The 20976-nt window shown below is 32.3% G+C and overlaps 1 protein-coding gene across 4 annotated transcripts in view; it reads right to left on the bottom strand.

Annotated features, from left to right (window-relative positions):
• Window positions 1-736: 736 nt before the first annotated feature.
• The window catches only part of Mctp (multiple C2 domain and transmembrane region protein), a 28786-nt gene continuing 8546 nt past the window's right edge, over window positions 737-20976 (bottom strand). The window contains exons 3-14 of one of the 4 annotated variants that reach the window (XM_018445848.1): window positions 19292-19699; window positions 15599-15871; window positions 14855-14997; window positions 14365-14556; window positions 9387-10832; window positions 8890-9038; window positions 7813-8218; window positions 5701-5843; window positions 5176-5535; window positions 4676-4805; window positions 2991-3164; window positions 1807-2136 (exon numbers count right to left, since the gene is read on the bottom strand). In XM_018445848.1, coding sequence (XP_018301350.1) covers window positions 1807-2136; window positions 2991-3164; window positions 4676-4805; window positions 5176-5535; window positions 5701-5843; window positions 7813-8218; window positions 8890-9038; window positions 9387-10832; window positions 14365-14556; window positions 14855-14997; window positions 15599-15871; window positions 19292-19699 — 4154 coding nt within the window. Of the gene's footprint in view, window positions 1098-1806; window positions 2137-2990; window positions 3165-4675; window positions 4806-5175; window positions 5536-5700; window positions 5844-7812; window positions 8219-8889; window positions 9039-9386; window positions 10871-14364; window positions 14557-14854; window positions 14998-15598; window positions 15872-19291; window positions 19700-20976 lie in introns of those variants that run through there. The other 3 variants (XM_018445845.1, XM_018445847.1, XM_018445846.1) reach the window with 3 other exon arrangements.

Below are 20976 nucleotides of genomic sequence, written 5' to 3'. Positions count from 1 at the left end.
ATAATATTTGCATTTTGATAGAAATGATCATAATAAAAATAAGATAATACGGAAGAAATTGAAACATTATGCAAACTTCTTCACTGATCATGCTTTTACATTTGTCATATATTGTCATCAGTAACGTCCCGGCAATCCAACTTGGAAGCGTTTACTATCGTGTGTTTACATTCAAAAAAATTAAATTTGATATAACTTTACTTTGGATTTATTTCTTTGAAATTTATTCAATAAAAGCTATGAATTAAAAAATGACTACTAATGATCACATATTTTTAAAAAGAACAGCAACAAAATGCACAAGCTACTACGGAAAAGAAACAACGTGATCATATAATTCATTATGTAATTAATTGTAATGACAATGGCAATTTGTCATTTTATTATATAATATAATTATGTTATATATACATTTTTTATGTATTTATTAGATGTTATCCATAATTCTATAACGCGACTTATATTCCATGTCATATATCACGATATATATTTCAACATATAATTGCACCTTTGTATACTCTCTTTTAACATGATGCGCTTGAAAACGTATCACACGATCATCAATCGTTTGTTCATACCGCAGTGCATTTTATCTTACGCGATAGAACCTTGTTTTCATTATCACGTAATAAATGTATCACATACATCCAAAGTAAATTCAATTTGGTATTCTCTTTCGGCGTTAATATTTGTTATTATTTGCTACATTTTTACTTCTCTTTCTCCTTTCTCTCTCTCTCTCTCTCTCTCTCTCTTTCTTTCTTTTCTTCGAGGCACACCACGTGCGATATCTTCGCTAACGGCTGACGTTAGATTCGAGGCTGTCACGACCGAGGGAGGGTACAAAATGAACGAATATTCAGTCTATGTCGATCACATCCGCATTTTCCGCTGATCCCTTTCGCTGTCGCAATTTCCGGCGCAGCAGGACCGATTTAAGGATACTGGACGACCTTGGACCCGCGACATCCGGCCGCGGGATATTCTGCTACGCCGCCTTGTGCCTCTTTCTCTGCTCTCTTCTCGCCGCGTTCGAACTGGGACTGCCCGAACTACCGCCTCTCTCGCAATCCGCTGTCGGCACAGGTTTTAATTCTCTGTAAAAGTACACGCGTTGAAGGATCCCTTCGTATTCTTTTGCAAACTTAAAATAACACAAAGACGTCGGCTATATCGCGGAGATGATATAAAGTTTCGCTTATCCAACAATTTACAAGGAAGAACCGCTTTTTTACAAACATATTAAGAAAAATCGCATTGTATGTAATTTACATTTATTATTATAGTTAGTATATTCCGTAAGTAAGAAATAATACCTACACCGATCGAATATTTCTAATATCTTTATATTTATAATTTATATTCTTAATGTACACATTGTTCATATAAAAATAATGTAACAATCTTTTTACAATTCTTTAAATTAAATTTACTGCGTTATATTAATATTTAAAAAAAATTATATTCAGGAATTTTATTGGTTTATTTTATATTCTATGATTTTTATAAAATTTGCTTTCTTACACAAAACATAAACACGTGGAGATATGATTATTTTCGACTTACTCCTTTTTGCTTTGAAATGCAGAGTTATATTAAACTATAAAATCATATACAGTTCAGTTTTTTTTAAATTCATGATATTTAATAATCGTAAGGCCAAAAAATATCAAACCATTTTATTACACTCGAGTTTCCCGAAACATTTTCACAGACGTTTTATATCTATAAATCGAAAAAATCCGATTAATTTCAACGAGGTGATGATACGTGCGCTAATACGATACGTACGTTATCATTAATTACTCACCTATAATTAAGTAATTCTTCGTCGTCAGGTACTCTGGATATAAGATCGAGGACCTCGTTATTGGGCACGGAGTGAGGCCTGAAGATTTTCCTAGAGAACTTATTGACTCCCCAAGCGAGGATTAAATATCGGACAGGAATAAAATAGAGCACGACCGCCCCAGCAATCGCCAGAAGCATTGCCAGATAGCTTAAATAGGGGATCGTGAAGTTGAAGAGATTTTTCACTTTCTCGCAAAGACTAGCTATATAACCGATCGAATTCTGGACTGTTTGTGTCACTTCTTGGATCGCCTGTAAACGCTCCTTCAGACTTTTCTTCTCCTCCTGAAAAATCGTTATATATCAATAGATGAAATATATAGAATTTGTTGCTTAAACATCTGAAAAACATACTGATTTCTGAAATGACATTTAGATGTTTCTTAATTTTTCGATTTTTAGTTGCTCAAATATTTAACGTGCAAAAATTAGCATTAAAAAAAGAAGCTGATGATTGCAAAAATAAAATTAAACCCATTACAAATTAATACCAAATGCAAGATAAAAACGTGGATCAAAATTAAAAAAAATTTTAATCCGATCGACCCAAGAAAAATTAGTACATATATCATTTGGGTGGTTAACAATGTTTGCAAATTAATTAATTAATTAGCCTTCTGCATTAATTGAATCAGTTTCATACGTCATTATCTGTTCTTATATCTTATCTAAATGCGATACGAATATACTGTTAAATTTATAACATACGACGGAACTATGCTGTTGCGATAAAGATAACATCTTTATCCGGGCACTATTGTGATTCATAGAGCGTAACGAGATACATAGAACATCCAACGGCGGTGCTTAATTCTGAACAGTTTGGCTTATGTTAATTAAATAATTAATTTGAAGGTTACAGCGCTAAATTTATTGGCTGGAGCACGATATATAATGCGTAAATGAAAATTTGCCATATATTTATATCATTATTTTATAAATCCAGTATGAGTGTTACTTGCACCATCTCTTTAACCATATTAACGAATCGAAAAAAACTTTTGTAGCAGTAAATAATTACAGTATAAGTGGATGATGTTTTATATATATTTTATTCGATTTTTTTGCGAAGAATTCTATAATTTGCAACGCGAATAAACTAAAAACTTCGTAATTTTTGAAGATATAGTAACGCTCACTTTGTCTTTGTCGTCTTCGTCATCGTCATCGTCCCCCGGCGTCGGCGGGCAATCGTCGGACCCAATCTCTGCATGATCTTGAAACTGCGAAGTTGCGTATATTAAAGGTGCGCCTGTTACCACTGCGACCTGTCCGCAAATCCAATGATTGAACCCGCTCCTCTCGCCGCTAAGCTGACAGGTAGCAAAGAAATTCGACATGCAGCATTGCCAGTAAAGAAAGCGGAGGTAACTTGCACTTATGGAGGAGTCATGTCAGAATATATAAAGTATGTATAAAAATATACAAAGATTATAAACATACATATATAAAAAAGTACCACAATTTTTCGTTTATGAGATATCAAAGAGTGGAATAATTTTTAATCCTACTGTGTCACATGAATTCATTTAAATTATTTTTATTTACAATTCTATAAAGGGTCTTGTATGGAAAGTTGAATTTCGGTGGAATAAATTAGTTTTCACATGTGATGTAGCTAATAATATGATGAACATAAAAAGATGATACAAAGCTTCATAATAGATAGTTTTTGAGCTGTGATGTATCAAAGGTGAATGTCTAATATAAGTGATATGTTAAACACTTGCGCTCAAATTTTTTTATACATGCTCAAAAATTAATCATTATATGGTATATTGAGTTTTGACATCTTTTGTTCACCACATTATAAAGTACACCTCAAACTAACTCATTTCATCAAAATTTAATTTTTCATAATTAGTGCGGGGCCCTTTCGCTTTTAATATTTTTAAATTATAAAAGTTACTCTTTCTTTCATGACTTTTTATTTTTAAATAGATTTCTGTACAGTAAATGGAAAAGAATGTTTTTTTTTACCAAAAACGTATTAAGATATAATGTTTATATCCAATCCCGAGTGCATTAAATACAAAACACAGCAAGATTATCATGGTAAAAATTTTTCTCAAAATTTTTCATAGAATTTTTCAGAATTTTTTAGAATTTCTGAGTAATTTTATAACTTTTTAGAACATTTCTCAGATTTTTTAAACAATTTGAAAGTGCCAAGAAAGTTTACATCTCTTCTAGAATTCTTCATATGTAAATTCCGAAATATTCTAATATTAAAGTAAGGAGGACATCGCAGACATGCACAATTTAGTCCCAATAAAAAGTGTTAAGAAAGAAAGGAAATTCTTCTACAAAATTACATCACAAATGGGACATGGCATTTTTACATAAATAAGGATTCCAGGAATGACGTTACAAAATAGCATGTAAATATTTGAGAGAGAAAAGAGATATTTTATTCATTACGTGATAATACCAATGTTCTTCTTATAAATATTTATGAGAGGCAATAGGCAGCGAAAAAAAAGATTAAATAATTAAAAATAGATTTAGAATTAGAGAACAGTAAGCGTTTCATAGCATAGCAATTAATCATTGGAACGATCCAAAACCACATGCTAGAAGTAAATCAAGTTTTAATCCATTGCTCAAGAAATTGAAGATACTGAAGGCTTTAGATTTTACAGTTTGAAAGATGCATGCTACATAGCAAAAGTACACTCGATATTAATGGCTTTAAAAGCTAATGTTCAATAATAGTGATTAATTTTTCACATAATATCATGATAATCATATCAGTTTAGAATATAGACATGCGAAAGAGTGCCAGATTAAAACTTCAATAAAACCAATAACAAAAGTGACGTACCAGATAATACTTTAGAAGAATCAATAACGCCACGCCCGGTATCATATACGGCTCGAAGTAATAACATCCAAGAATAAAAATGACCAGAGCGAAGATGCTTCTCATCTTGCTTTCCCATTCCCAGCAACTCCTAACCGTAGGATAAAGTGAAAAATAGTATCATAAATAACAGCAGTGACATAAACTGTAGAATTTATTTCAATTTAATCCTCTTGTCATGAATATACAAAAAACACGAACTACATCAGCAGGATACTGGACTGTCATCTAGATCAAAGCAAGCCTAACTGATTTGATTAATTTTGATTTTAGTTCTTGATTTAGAGTAGAAATATATTTTTAAAATTGAGTAACATATATTTAATACATATAATTTTCGCTATTAATGAAATCGTAGATATGTTCCAGAATAGATAGAAATTTTACATATATCACGCAGGCTTGAAAAGATAAAAGTTTATATCTTCAGTAATTCAAATAAAAGTTAAAGTCACACTCACTGTATGTATTTCCCTATGTCGATGAATATTACAATAATAGCTTTGAGCCTGAGAACATTTCGCAGAAAAACTTGTCTTTTAAATTTCACTTCCGGCTCCATATACTTCTTTTCCTTCGGATTAAGCGTTCGAATACACGCTCTCAATATGTTCCATATGACGGTCATTTCCAAGAGAATTTGAGGACAGTTCCCTTTCGCGCGGCCTCTCAGTTTCTTGTCTTTCAATGCGTACCATCGTTTTTCGCCGTTACGAATTTTTAACAACGGTATTGCTATTCTCCCAAGAAACTCCACCTTATGATCCCGATCTTCGTCGTACACCGTCACCTCCAGAACGGAATTGATGTCCTTTACATTGCTGTTGAGAAACAACAAAATTTATTCTCGATTACACCTGAATAGCTCAAGCTGTTTGATCATATTTTTGCGCTTGATCATGTCCAACTTTTCTTACTATCTAATAATGCATGCCGATAATTACATTAAAAATAATTAACGGCATTCCGATTAAGATATAACTTACAAGGTGAAAATTTTCTGCCAATTCGGCGTGAGAGTTTTATACTCCGTTTGCGTTTGTAATCTAGAATTTACAAGTTCCAAAACGCAAAAAGGGTCGCTTTTACCACCGAGATCAGCAGCTGCAAGACCTTGTGCACGGTATACCTGTAAAAAGATTAATTAATTTAAAAACAGACTATAATATAAAATTTATTAAAAATTTTGTTTTATTTTAATTTATTAATGAAAATTCTTATGACAAACAATTTTTATTAAATTATTGAAATCGAAAACAGATATAGATATATATATATATATATTTTTATAGAAAAATTACTTAACAGAATTATACAGGGTGATTCAGGATAAACGTTTATCCTTAAAGTCATATTCTTGACTTAATTCTAAGACGATTTTTTATCAAAATTTTGTCCGAAGTTTAGTTTTCAAATTATAATAAATAGTTAGCGAATGACGGGAGGCGTAGAGAAAGTAGCCAAGGGCGGCGTAACTTACTGTCCGATCGGTGCAGACGGTAGACTTTCGCTACGATCAGATGATCGCTACACACGCGTGAGCATGCACAAAATTATCTTGTAAACATTCGATATGACTCCATTTAGAGTTTGAGAAAAAAAGAAAAACTTCCATTTCGAGATCACGTACAGTTCCAAACAAATGTTTATTAAATCCTCTTTCATTCTTCTTAGAAATTTAATTTAAATATCACACGTTCCCACTGACACACCTCCTAATTTTGCGTCTACTTTAATCCTATAAAAAGATTTTTTATTCCGTTGAGCCAATTCCAAGATTTTTATACGACCATAATGTGATAATTTGATCACTCTAGCATCCCCTTAATAAACGTTTGTTTGGAACTGTACGTGATCCATTGAAATGAAAGTTTTTCTTTTTTTTTTCAAACTGCAAATAAAGTCATCGAATGAGAGAGAAATGCGATCGCATATGCATGCTCACGCATGTGTAGCGATCGCAGCGAGGGGATCCCCCGATCATTTGCATCGAATAATGAGTTAGGCCGGAATCAGACTACGCATTAAAGATTAAGATTGAAGCTTGAAGATTAAAATTTGACCACTGAGGACAAAGGAATTTTAGCTCCTATTGTTTTGATTGATCAAATTTCAATCTTTCAATTTTCAATCTCAATCTTCAATGCATAATCTGATTCCGGCCTTCCGCCGCGGCGCACCGCCCCTGGTTACCTTCTCTACGCATCTCGTCATTCGCTAATTATTTTTTATTATAACTTGAAAACTGAACATCGGATAAAATTTTAGCAAAGGAAAAATCGTCTTAGAATTAAGTCAGGAATATGACATTTTAAGAACGTTTATCCTGAATCACCCTGTATATGATTTAAATGTAATTTCTCTCTATTGACAAAAATAAATTTATCAATGGCTTTAATATATAATTTTAATGAAAGCATGAACTGTAGGAATTCACAAAGCAAATAGACTTCTATAGATTTAATTGTTAATAAATAATAATAATTTTTAGTAACTTTGACACAGTTCAAATCATGTCTCTTTATCGATTAATTAATACTTAATGTAAAAGAGTTGGCTTATTATTTTAGCCAACTTGAAAAAGCCGCATGCTTTTTGTTCAGCAATCGAATGTGTTTTACTAATTCATAGCATTAAAAAGTCATTCCGAAATAAACGCGTCATAATATTGACCAGAAAAGTTTTCTCTTTTGCTTCAGGTTTCCATATAACAATGGTACGTCAATATATTTACACATAATTCATACGGCAACAATTATTATTTATAATATGTAAATGAATCTACTATCAATATCATTATACATATCCATGAACTAGATCGCCAAACTCTAACAGCGTATTTTACTTGTTGGACAAAATTCCACCGCAGACAGAATTCAATAAAGATAAGTTCTCAAATCTATAAATATATTAGGACTTTTCTTCATTCTGGACGTGAACAAAATAGTCCAAAACTTGGCGACCTATTTCGGGAACATCCTATACATTAATTATTACTCTTCTTACTTGGCTTCTTGTTCTAAAAAAATTAACACTCCAACGTTAGTATGTTAACATACTAACGTGTTAGCAATTTATGCTTAATAGTTCCTAATTACCTTCACTGTCAGGTGACCTACGTCACGTACCCTCTGCAAAGTGTTCGTGATAGAATACCGTTGGATCAATTGTGCTTGTTCTACTGACGTTTCCTCGTGTACGGCCAAATCGCTGATTGTCTCGCTGGCTGTAGTACCGCTTATCGTCAAAAGTAAAAAGATATTGCCCGAACCATCCTCGAGTTCGCGCCATAACCGATGTGTCGTCTCTCGCTCGAGAGTCGCCAGATCGATCACTGTCTTGCCCATTAAATCGTCTTGATGACTCCTATCTCTGTCCCAAACCGTCACTTCCAACTCTTGTCCCAAATACGGATCCTCGTAAAGGTGGAGGTCGAACTGCTCCAACCAAATTGGATTCAATGTTTTGTTAACGACTTTCGACTTGTATTTCTCCGTGCCGAGCCTGCAAATTAGGATACGGGATTCTAGTGTTTATATGAGGAACTTTAGCTATAGTTCAAGTTCCTCAGTTTAAACGACTGCAGCTTGAATTGCTAATATCTCCGAGATTTTATTCCATTTAATTTTACCGTGACGTTAAAAACAGAATGATTTTACATAAATAAAGTGAGCAAATACGATATTATAATATTAATTAATTATACCATTGACAACATCAATTAATATTTACATTTATATTGATATTATAAATCCTTATAAACATGTTAAATAGGATAAAATAACAAATCATAAATAGGATAAAATAACAAATCATAAACAGGATAAAATAACAAATAATAAAAAATTAAAGAATGTATCGAAAAAAATATTTATTAAAATATTCATATCGTGCCGCGTTTTAAAAAGAAATGTAAATAAATGACTAATGTAAATAAAAATAAACGTCATAAAATCGAATAATAAACATGAATGAAATACATATATCGGAGATACTATAACTTGATCAATTTAATTACTTTTAATTAAAAATATTTATAACAAACAAGTAAAAAAGCAATCTAAACTAAAACACTCTAACAAATTCTCTGACGCAAATTTTAAAGCGATATCCAAATAAAAAACTGCATTCGTGTTGATCAAGTTATGTATTTTATAATATTAGATTTAATGTACCGAAACTTCACGTAAGGATCCGACAAACCGTCTATGTCCATTGGCAACAAATTCTTTGCCTCCACGAGCACAATTGTCACCACCGAACTCCATATTTGTGATTTCAATCGTCTATTCACGTCCGCCAATCGATTAGTTCTCTGAAAATACTGCAACGTGGAAAAATAGGGCACTAAATAAAATTATTGCTAGAGAGACAGATGTAAAATTTTTACTAGAATATAACATAATTATCGCAAATTGAAAATAATAAGTGCGACTACGCACAAGTTAAATGCTGCGATTGTTCAATTCTTTCTTTTTTACCGAAAAAGTCTCAAAAAACAATTTGTGAAAGACAATTTTTTATAAAATTGCTTTCTTATAGTTTTAATTTTATCAATTATTCCTGCGTTTATTTAATGTTTATAATGTGATATTACTGTAAAAAAATTTTATTTAATAATGCACAAATATAAAAGTAAATTTAAATATTAAAAATTTTTTTGAGGCTCTACCCTATGAATGTCCTCCATTTTTCCCTTAACATTATCCTTCAGTCTATCCAGAAGATCGTGGCGTTTGACTTCTTTCACTTCCAAAACACCGGAATCGTTTAAAACATTTGCATTATCCTCTACATTTTCCGTATTTGAGGAAACAATTTCTTGATTGTTTAAATGCGTGATTGAACTCGCTGGCTCAAATCGATCCGATCTTGAAGACGCAGCCCGATTTCGTAATCTTCGCCAATGTTCGGTAATTTTGCTCTCGGTCCTTTGCTCGTCAATCCTCGCGGTTCGTCGATTTTCCATCAGTCTATTCTCAATTTTCGCTTCCTCGTCTTCTCCCTTTGCCGGTGTGAACTTGAAATCGTACGTAGGTCCCGATATAATATCCTGATTAATATCCGTCAAGTTATCGGTTGCATCAGTATCGAGTTGACAGTGAGTTAACGTGTAGTCAGAAGATCTGCGGTGATCAGTGATCCACGTCTCGATCGGTTGCAGCCACGTATGCTTTTCCACGTTCTCCTCCCAGATTCGTTCCACCTGATCCTCCAATATCCTCTCTATCAAATCCACCTTTCGCCTCAGAGAACTTCTTAACGAATCCTTTGCCTTCCGTTTCTTGATCCCAGACAGGTTTTCGGTGGACGATCCTTCAATCACTTGCCTTTTCCAAACTCCTATCATCGCCGATGCTTCCTCGAGCTTCGATTTCTCGCTTTCGACAGCGCTCGATCCTTCCACCGTAATTTCGGAAGTCGTCTTGACAGATAGTCCTTCGGCTCGTTTTATCTTCGGGAGTTCTTTAACTGCAAACGTATGCTGAATCCTCGATTTTTCGCCTGCGACAGAACTCGAGTCTCTCGAATTCTCTTCGACTCGAATATTCCCACAAAAATTCCCATCCGACGCCAAGATGTCGGCAGTGCTTACGGCTGCTTCGCATTTCATCTCGGTAAAATCCTTCTCGAATTTTTGTTTTGATACGGATCGATCCAATACCGTGATAGAATGTCGTTTCTCTCGTTGATTCGGGTAGGAATTATTTCGGCGCAATCCTCTAGAAGGCACGCCAATATCGAATGATCTATCGGTAGACACCTCATCTATTTTGTCAGACACCATATCCGCATTAGAAACTACGTAAATTTCAGACGTAGCATCGATTTTAGATACATCGTCGACAGAGTTCTTCCCTGACATAGTCATTGTCTCGGCCGCAACGTCATCCTGAGACGTAGAACTAATTTCTGACGTAACTTCGATCTTAGGCACAGTATGAAGTTCATTTGCGACATTTAATTTAGATAAGAGATCTATTTTGGACGCGGTGTCCATTTTAGATGCGACGAGCGCAGTTTCGTTCGGATTCTCACTCTGCATGATATTAATTTTGCATATTTTGTCGATTGCTATTTTTTTCAACTTCGGATGCTCAAATACAGATTGAGAGTACTATCGATTTCAAATTGAATAATTTTTCAGGTCTCTCCTCTGCTGCAGCGATTGCTGTTACGAATAAAAATTGCTTTAAACACGTTACCAAATAATCTGCACAAATATTATATGACGGATAAATTATGAATATTTTTCTTCGTGGAAAGCGTTTGTATAACGTTATTTTCGTCGATACTCTTATTACAAATTCCTTAGTTCTCCTTACTAGCTAAATGACTGTGAATTCGTTCTCATCTTTCGTTCGATCGGCTTACATCTTTCATGAATTCGCATCCAAACAGACAAAGCCAGAAGATGGTCTCGTGTTGTTTGTCTTTTATTCATGGATATCGTTACTCGATACGTCATTCTTAATACGAGCAATTAAACATGTTTTGCATGAAAAGAGGTGTCAGTCATCAGATTTCATAATGCAACGGAAATGTACAAGCTGCGTTTAAACACGATGATTCTGCATCTTTCGTACGATATGTGCATGCGTGGAGAAGTTTTATAGTTTCATTAAAATTAATATTTTCCAAATATAAACCGTTAATCACACTTAACTTTATATGTATAATACTATACACTCTTCTTATATAATAAGCAAAAAACGAAATCTCTTACAGCCATCATAGATAATCTGAAGAACTCGCGCTAAAAGCTCACGTTTTATACACGTAGCGATACGCGCAAGAAAAAAAAACGCGAAAGTAAAAGTATCCGTGAGCACAGATTTACACACTGACTCAATTGTATATCTTAGTTTACAAAAATCGTAACGTGCAAATATAAGCACTTCCTGACAATGATCGCAGTATTCAATATTGCCAATTAGTGCCGATGAGTCACAGTGAAAAATATAGGTGAGAAATACATTCAGTCACACACGTGTACAAGGCAATCGGAAGTCTCTTATCAGGAACAGAGGTGAAGTCGTTACTAACGCACAATAGAATACATTTCCGTGCCGGGTATCAAATCGGTACCGCACTGATAAGCGCGAAGCACCTGTCGTGCTCGCAAAGTAAGACGGCAAAAGTCGTCTGACTACTAAGTCGTTCTTCATTGGCAACCTGCGAAGCGTACCGGCCAGCTGGGCCAGCTTCTCTTTTCCCTCTCCATTCTTCGCATAAGAAAGTGACGTTATGTCGACAAACATTGAGACATTGTGTATACACGATGCCGTAACCGCGATGCACGATATTCCGATGTGGCTATTTCTCAACTCGTAGAGAAAGCAGAAGATATCACATACAATGGCAAATTTGCTTGACTTACCCTGGTGAAAAAATTTCGCTGAAATTACTCCACGTTTTGGAACATTTCAGCGAAATTGTTGAAAATTTACTGAAATTTCACTGAAAGTGAATTTTTCAGTTAACATATTGAAAAAACAAATAAATTAAACTGAAATTTCTCTGGACTTTTGCAGAAATTTCTCGGAAATCTTTGCTGAAATTTCTTTGAAATTTTGCTGAAAATGAATTTTTCAGCTAAAAATCGCTGAAATTAAACTAAAATTTTTCTGAAATGCTGAAATTTCGTTGAAAAATGTTTCATAACGTGAACTAATTTCAGCAAAATTTTTCCATCAGGATAGAAAAGAAAAAAGTTGTTCATTTAATTGTGTGAAAATATCCTTCTACATCTTTCATTTTAAATTATTTTAGAAATCTATCAAAATAATAAGACTTCTCTTAAAAAATTCCAAAAAGTAAATACTTCAAAGTGACACAACTTAAAATATTAAGTTTCTCAAAAAAGAAGAAAAACTGTTTTTCAACCTGATGGAAAATTATTGATTATCAAATAATATCGGTAAAAGAATATATTTTTAATATGATCAAATGTTTTCGTTTCGTAATCTTAAAAAGTTATCCTTTTTGAATAGTGACGACTTCGATGTTTTTTAATAAAATTAAGTTAGTTTATTTTTGGTAATTGATAGAGTAATGTTTATTATTAACTCATTCATGGTAATAACTCGAAAATCACATTTTTGTTAGATACTTTTAACGTAAAAGAATGATATGTATTATCATCAAAATAAAATATTAAATTTTCTTAGATACCTTTTCATTAATTATGTTTTTATGTTATATATATTTACAACTCTTTCATTCCACATTAAATATCTTCATAATTGACTCTTTTTTAAATTAAATTTCTGAAAGGATAAAGCACGGATGCATTTAATAATAAAATAAAAAAGTTTTTAGTATTAACGTTCCCGATCATTATTATCGATCATAACTACCGTCTGAGAGATCTTATCTAAAAAAAATGATTGCTTCGAATTACAGCGTTGGATTACGAGGGACTATTAATATGTTCGATGTGATATATGGGAATATGTCATACGTAATGTATAGACGGTGTAGGTATTATGTACACTTATCAACCTGCCTTATAAGTACACAGAGTGTCCGATACCCATTGCAACAAGCCATATTTCATCTGACAGTTTTTAGCCTTGCAATCGATATTTTTTTAATGAAAATATAGAGAGAGGTCATCTATGGCTGCATTCGAGGAGCGTACTATCAGCGCTGTTGTGACATGTTTATCGCTCTATGTTTATCGTTCATTAATGTAAAATAAGGATAAGATGGCGCTGATATCGCGCTCGTCAAATGCAGTTTATACCGCGCATTATCAATTCAATAATCGTATATTCATTTACTTGTATTTTATTTTTCTATGCTCGGTTTTATTTTATTATTTTTTTTTTAAAGAGAAAGTATAATATTAACAGACAAAATTAGATTTTAATACAAAACAACTTGGCCAATTTTTTTTGAAGGCTAAATTACTATCTTTAAAACTAGATGAGCAATGATTTGAGATAAATTCGAATTGTGTACAAATTACACGTAATAATCTTAATAAAAGAAATATTCTAAATATTTATCAAAAGTAATTATTATAATTATTATTAAGACTAACACAAATTAATTAATGGAATCGGACTGCAGTTTGTGTAATTGTAAAATAGATGACCTAAGTGTGCAACACATCTGAATAAACATGACGTTATTCCGAGAAGACTGGACTATTACGTAAATTATTATTAATTTGTAAATAAATTGGATGTAATGTAATTCTCTCGAGAGACAGTTTCAACTTAGTTATTTCTCGCGGAATGGCGTTTAATAATAGTTAATACATAAGTAGAGCTGCCGCCCGATAAGGGCCAGGCCTTGCACTCCACTTTCAACGACAAGTCGATACCGTAATACGGACGCGGGCGCATACTTCCCTCACAACCCAGTTTCCCATTCTTCATACACACGCTATAAATATACGCACATCTCTTTACTAAGACCGAGAACGATCGACACCGGGATCACTTATTGTTAGTTTATAACCCCTTGCTTAACCCTTTACGATGTTACTTTTTGTAGATACTTATTCAGTATTTTATCTTAAGTATTTGTTGGCATTATGTACATACAATTGATTAATCAATCGTCTCCCAGATAAGTCAATCAAAGAGAAAAGATAAAAGAATTTCTTAATCCGATCTGATTGAAGAGGATAAAAGTACTTGTTCTTTTTCTTGTTGATTCCTTGGCCAAAGTGTAGCTGTCAGGTAGATTTCGCCTAAATGTTGCTTTGGTCTGACTGGATCTTTAAGTTCTAACGTTATATCCTGAGAGTGTCCGAGATCGAGTTGCGTAAGGTCCAGCAGAGCAGCCCCCATAAAGTCATCCTGCAGGCCCCAATCGTAATCGAAAACCTGTCAATACATAAAAGGTCGTTTGTTTTATTATTAGAATGTTATAGATAATAGAATATACGTAATTCTGAAATACTTTTATTTTAATATAATTGATACAAATTATTTTTCAAACATTTAGTTGCATTTTATAAACAATTTGAATTATTAATTATATATTAAAATAAATAAAAAATTATTCTCAATAGGAATTTCTGCTTTTGATAAAAATTGAAATTATTGAATGTTAACAATTTTACCTTTCTACATTTTATATATATCCGAAATTTTGATATAATAAGAAAACTATTAAATATACCTTGATAGTAAGTGGCTGAAAAGGATCTTCTATCGGTAAAGTAACACTTTCGTCCCAAACTGGATTTAAATCGCGATGAACGGTTCGCGATTTGTGCAACAATCGCCCTGAGCATTTTACTTTCACATAAGGATCACTGGCGCCTGAAATCGTAAAGCGAATCACAAACCATATATCGTGAATTTATAGTTATTCGATAAATATTATATAACGATTCTCTATCTTCTCATAAATGGGCTCAAATGTCTCAAGCCATATTTTATTTATAGGTATAAACATAATAATATTCACATAACTTTAGACGAATTTATAGAATTTAAACAATATTTTTTATAATATGATATGCAATATGTATTTAGCAGTGTTTACTTTATAAAGCAATTAGGATAGTTACACAGTAAAAAAATTTGTGTATTTGTGTTGGAAATGATCCACTCATGTTTGTGTTAACAGTTTGTGTTGAATTTTTTAATATATTCGAGTGTTAATTTAATATAATGTGATTATGTTATTTAAAGATTTTTTGTGAAATTGATATTCAAATATTTGTGTTACCTTCTAACATATTTATCTTGTGTAAAATTAACTCAAAAATTTGAATGGACCATTTGGGACATGTAATTTATGTTAAATTCAACACATTTTTTTCCAACTGTGTATTTATTTTAAAAATGCGGATATAAATATATATTTCGTATATTTTTTCTCTGATCAAAAATATTTAAAATTCTCGTTCTCTCTTACCGCATCTGTCCATCGCAACGAGATTTGCGCCCCTTCTTATATGCAAACGAAGTTGGAAGAAGGCATGTTGTCTCAACGCCTGTTCTCTCCTTCGTATCATCTCGTCTTGAAGAAATTCGCCGTTTTGGCTGAAGGAACCCTGAGGTTCCTCGCCTGTATGCCCTTCCTTCTGAAAGCTCACAGATCCTTTGGAGAATCCTTCGCCGCATTTTCCGGCGTTATCTTCTTGCACAGTCACAGTCTTTTCTCGACTACTGCGTGCTAACGGAGATTCTGCGCATTCAAAACAGACCAAAATGGACGTGCTTTATTCACTATCGGTTTTGGCACTCGGTGTGATAGCACCTATAACCATAATTTTCACTACAAACGTGGTTAGAATTAGAAATAGTTAAAGGTCGTGTCTGATTTTGTTTTATCAAGTCTTTTAAAATTGTCAGAGATTTAAATAATATATGACTTCAATTTTTAAGTTTTCCGATAGACTACATTTGGTATCGTTTAATTAATCATATCTTTAGTTTAGACAACCTATGTTAAATTTTTAAAAAGTTTAAAACAGTAGATATTATTTAAAAATGATATATATTAAATATATACGAATTTAAACAAGACTTTATTACAATTTTATGGTTTTATATATTCTGCGAAGTCGAGCGAATAAAAAATCAAATTATTGAAAAAGTTTTCTGAGATAATGCAAAAGTAAAAATGCAATTAAGCGAGGAGACCGTAATTATGCAATTGTCATAGATATGATTTTACAATTTTAAGCGATATTAAAAAATTATACTGTGCTATATAGATACAATAGAAAAAATCTTTTAGGTTAATTCGTTTAAGTATGACGAGGTATGCCAGTATTCGTGCTGGATCATTTCGAATTAATCGATGAGGTCTAAACGTGCCGCGCATGTCGACTTTTTAGATACAAATTGTAAGCTTGATATTCTCATCCGCATGATCCTTAAATGAATGCACGTTATATCACTAAAAGCGTAATAGTTGCATACTGATAATCAGCGCTGTGTACAATTTGAATAAGTAATTATTTACATGTATAAATTGCGATTGCAGAATTATTTACGTTGATGGTTGAACGTGTTACTCTAGTTAATTATTTGGAAATAACAAATTTTATTCCATATAATAACAAATTTTGTTCCATATTTAATATATGAACAATCAAAATCTGTATTTTCTTAATATGCAGTCGCGAAATTAATTGTTTAGACAGTGCGCCATTATATCGATGATTTCTTCAGACTAGTGTGACAATATTAGTTTCACACAATTAATTATTAAAAAATAAATATAAACTCTATTGACGTAATATTTTTTAAAACTCGAACAACAGTTTGAAGAAATTTTCAGCATAATAATGCATTGACCGAACAATTAAGTTTTACTGTATTTTAATATATTCATGTATTTTTACGCAACATATATTTTAAATATGTCTGTCGTAATTGACTGGCTCACATTATGTAAAATATGTGCACTTAAATGTGTATGTATGTTCGTATTCCGACGTCAATTTGTATTTTAATGCTCCATCCGAGTATCAATTTGCACGATGCAACTATTCAATTTCACAAAAAGGATCAATTACCGAGTTAGATGACTTGTCAAACTTAATTGATTTATTAGAAAATGCAACAATTTCCAAATAATTAGCTATTCAAATAAATTCAACAAATATTCGTTCTTTGATATTTTAGATTAGTCTAGATCGTATCCGTATGACCTAGACATAATTCCAAAGGTTAAGTCTTTTAACCCTTTACAGTCATCTGTACCATAGATTAGTGCGCTTCAATTTTTATCGTTCAAAGTAACGATTTTGAATAAAAAAAGAACTAGCAATTGCACAAAAACATTCGAATACGACAAAGACTCGATGAACGGATTAAAAAAGTCATTTTTTAAAGATAACTATAATACAAATATTAACTGTCTTAAATCTAAACACGGTATTTATCCGATAGTTTTTACAGATAAACTAGTGTGTTTGGATTCATATATCATAAAAACAGTAAACGAAACAAAGCGGAATTTACAGGCTTTGTAATATAATAAATAAATTGATCAGTTCAGAAACTGCGTGTTTCTTAAGTTATAATCAAGATTTTATTTTTTAAAACATTGAAAATGCTCTATACATATATTTGAATAGCTGAATTAAAACAATATTTAATTTTAATCAAACCACTGATTGTTATTTTTCTACGTTCTACGCTTTAGAGAATAAAATTCCGAGAGATTGAATAATTTTTAAAAATACAAATGAAGTTATTAATTTTATCAATTACATTAAATATAATATTTAAATATATAATTATAATGAAAAGAGTATTAAAAATTTTATTAAAAATATTAACTATTCAAAGCATTCATAAAAGGAAAAAAGTAAATATTTTTATTCGTACAGATGTGAACATTTATATGAATGACTCGATTTCTCTTGCATTAAATGAAGCTCTGGAAACGACACAATTGAGGCTTTAATGTTTCACCAAATATTGGTTGAAGAGCATTACTGCAAACAATGCAAACAGCGCTATTTATACTTTATTGCACTGATCCAATTCACGATGCATTTAATGTTACATAGCGAATATTACGCGATAAATTTTTCAACTTTGTATATGTGTAGATAGTACATCATAATTCTCCAAAATTTTCTATTGCCATTTATGATAATATTATCGTTATACATACATTAAAATTTTAAAATTATATACTTTACATATTTCTTAATTTCTAGACTGCTTTTTTCTGTTTAATAAATAATTAAATAAAGATTTTTAAAACGTTCAAAAATCGTTTTATTGATATTTTTTATTTTTACTAATAATAATAATAATATTAAAAAAATTCTTCATCAATTTTTTAGACAATAGCTTTTACATTTTTTATTCTGTAGTTCTTACATTTGTTTTACTTATCTAGATGATATATAAAGAGAGAGAAATACAAAGATAAATCAAAGCTCTTTTCTGTTCAAAGTCTTTTGTTTAAAAATCAGACTATCCAAGGTTATAGTTATGCACAAGATTGGCAAGTAACGCCGTTACTTTGTTGATCGTTACCTTGTTATAATAACAATTTGATAATGACATTGTGAATTTTTTATGATGGTAATGCTAACATCAGAGTTAGAAAAATCAATCGTTACTTGTAATGGATTGAAAAAGTCATTCGTTACTGAAAAAAATAACTCCTAATTTGTAACGCGTTACTTTTTAGTAACGAGTAACGTTACGCGTAACGTTACGCGTTACTCGTTATACTTATAATTTTTTCGGTGTAACGCATAATAGTGACAAGTTACTTTTCAAAGTGACTTTTCTAACTTTAGTACAACCTTAGCGTTTAGTTAGCATTATCGTCATAAAAAATTGCAACATTGTCATCAAATTGTTTACTATAAAAAGTAACGACAAAGTAACTGAAAAGTAACGTTTGCCAACCCTGGTTATGCAATATGTTGATATTGAGGTTATCAGATATAGAGGAAGTTTTATAACCAGGTCATTGGCGTGCATGTAAAAATATTATACTTTTAATCTTGTTCCTTTCCCAGGTATATAATTTTTTTTTATTAGTTTCAATTTAAGGTAGTATCTGCTCTGAGATCTGATAAATTTGGCACAGGTCAGTGGAATATCGGTCAGAGGAATAATCGCTTACCTGGACGATTGAGGCAATGCCTGGCCGGGCTCTGAGTGGCCGAGGAACTTCTGCTGTGCTCAGAAGAATAATCGGCGGCATAGTCGGACTCGACACCGAGATTTTTTAATTGGCCCGCGTCCTGCGATTGCACGCTACCGGCATCCTTGGATTTTTTGCGCTCCTTGCTCCTGCTGCGCGTCCAGCGACTTTTCAGAGTCGCGAAGAAAGTGTGGGTACGCTGGGCCACCGTGCCGTGATGCCTATGATGCCGATGATGATGAATGATCCCGGACTCGCCCGATCCATCACCTCGCCTCGACGGCGAGCTATTTGCGATTTCGCTGTCCCGGAGCTCCGTGGCGCTTTTCGAGAGCTGACGGCTCCCGTTCAAGTTTAGTCTGGATCTCTCTTGGGCGCTGGTATTACCTGCAAGTCAAAATGTAATTTTCGGTTAAGTTGCAGTACCGACTGCATGGAGAAGAAAAGTTTTGCTGGCATTGTCGCGATAAACTTTGTCATGTGAACAATGAAAAGATTTGAATAAACAAAGTACAAACAACTTTGACGACTCAGTAATTTCATTTAGTGTGACTGAATAGACATTTCCTTTCTTATCGGGATGTATATGTAAATGAAATTGCATAACGATTACGAGACAATTTACATTTATTTTATTTGCTGCATCCGTGTTAATAGAATGGGGTAACTCCGGCAAATACGCCGCGCTAGGATTTACGCTGCAGAAGTCAGAAAAAATAGAAGGAGTGGGGATAATTTTCCCACAACTACTCTGTTACATGCCTTTATATTATATTAGTATTGTGTTATGATTTCAGCTTCTTACTATTAATATTAATGAAATTATTGTGAGTTGAATCGATTTGTCACTGCAACAAGTAGCGCCATCATAAGTTATAATCTACATAAAATGATTACTGTAGGGCGTGTAAAAGACTTAGTGGTTTTTTCATGATACATACGTGTAGAGGAATAGTAAAGCATGTTTTATAGCAAAATACAAGTGCTTTGCTTTCGTATTCTTTGTTTAGTTTGTTATTTTGTATATATCCCACCTGTTTGAGATATACGGCATTTTTAGCGGACGGGATTTATGCCCAAAGCATACAAAGTACGCAGATTGAATTCAATGCACTAAATGCAATAAATATATTACATGAAATATGTACCTCATGTCATAACACTTGTAATATATGTAGGAAGATTGTAATTATTATTTATTACTTCATATACATATTTATCATTCTTATTCCTTAATAAAACTTTATAAACGCATTTTATAAGTTATTGTGTCATTTTATGTCTTATTTATAAGCATTATTTGTAAATTTTTCATGAGCCGTTTTACATACTCTCCTCACCCCTATGAGTAACCATATATCCCACCCCTATGGAATATACAGCAAAAATGCAAGGGTTTCAAAAAGTTCATTTCTTAATATGAAAAATAAATATATATATTTCGGATTTCTAATATTCTTTTCATAGTAGTAGACGGTACAAAGTTTTTACTGATATAGTTCGTTTAAACGTAGTAAATAATACGTAATAAATTAAGTTTTTTTGATAGGTGCGGCGTATATACCGGAGTTACTTTACATTTAATTAAAGAGTTTATTTTTAACCAATCGAAATATTTTAGAAAATTTGTTGTATATGTATAAAAAATACTCTCTATTTTATAT

This window comes from Mycetomoellerius zeteki, unplaced genomic scaffold (genome assembly GCF_001594055.1).
Source record: "Mycetomoellerius zeteki isolate Tzet28-1 unplaced genomic scaffold, Tzet1.0 scaffold167, whole genome shotgun sequence".
NCBI lineage: Eukaryota > Metazoa > Arthropoda > Insecta > Hymenoptera > Formicidae > Mycetomoellerius > Mycetomoellerius zeteki.
Note: the sequence above shows the minus strand (reverse complement) of the source record. Positions and strands in the feature narration are given on the sequence as shown.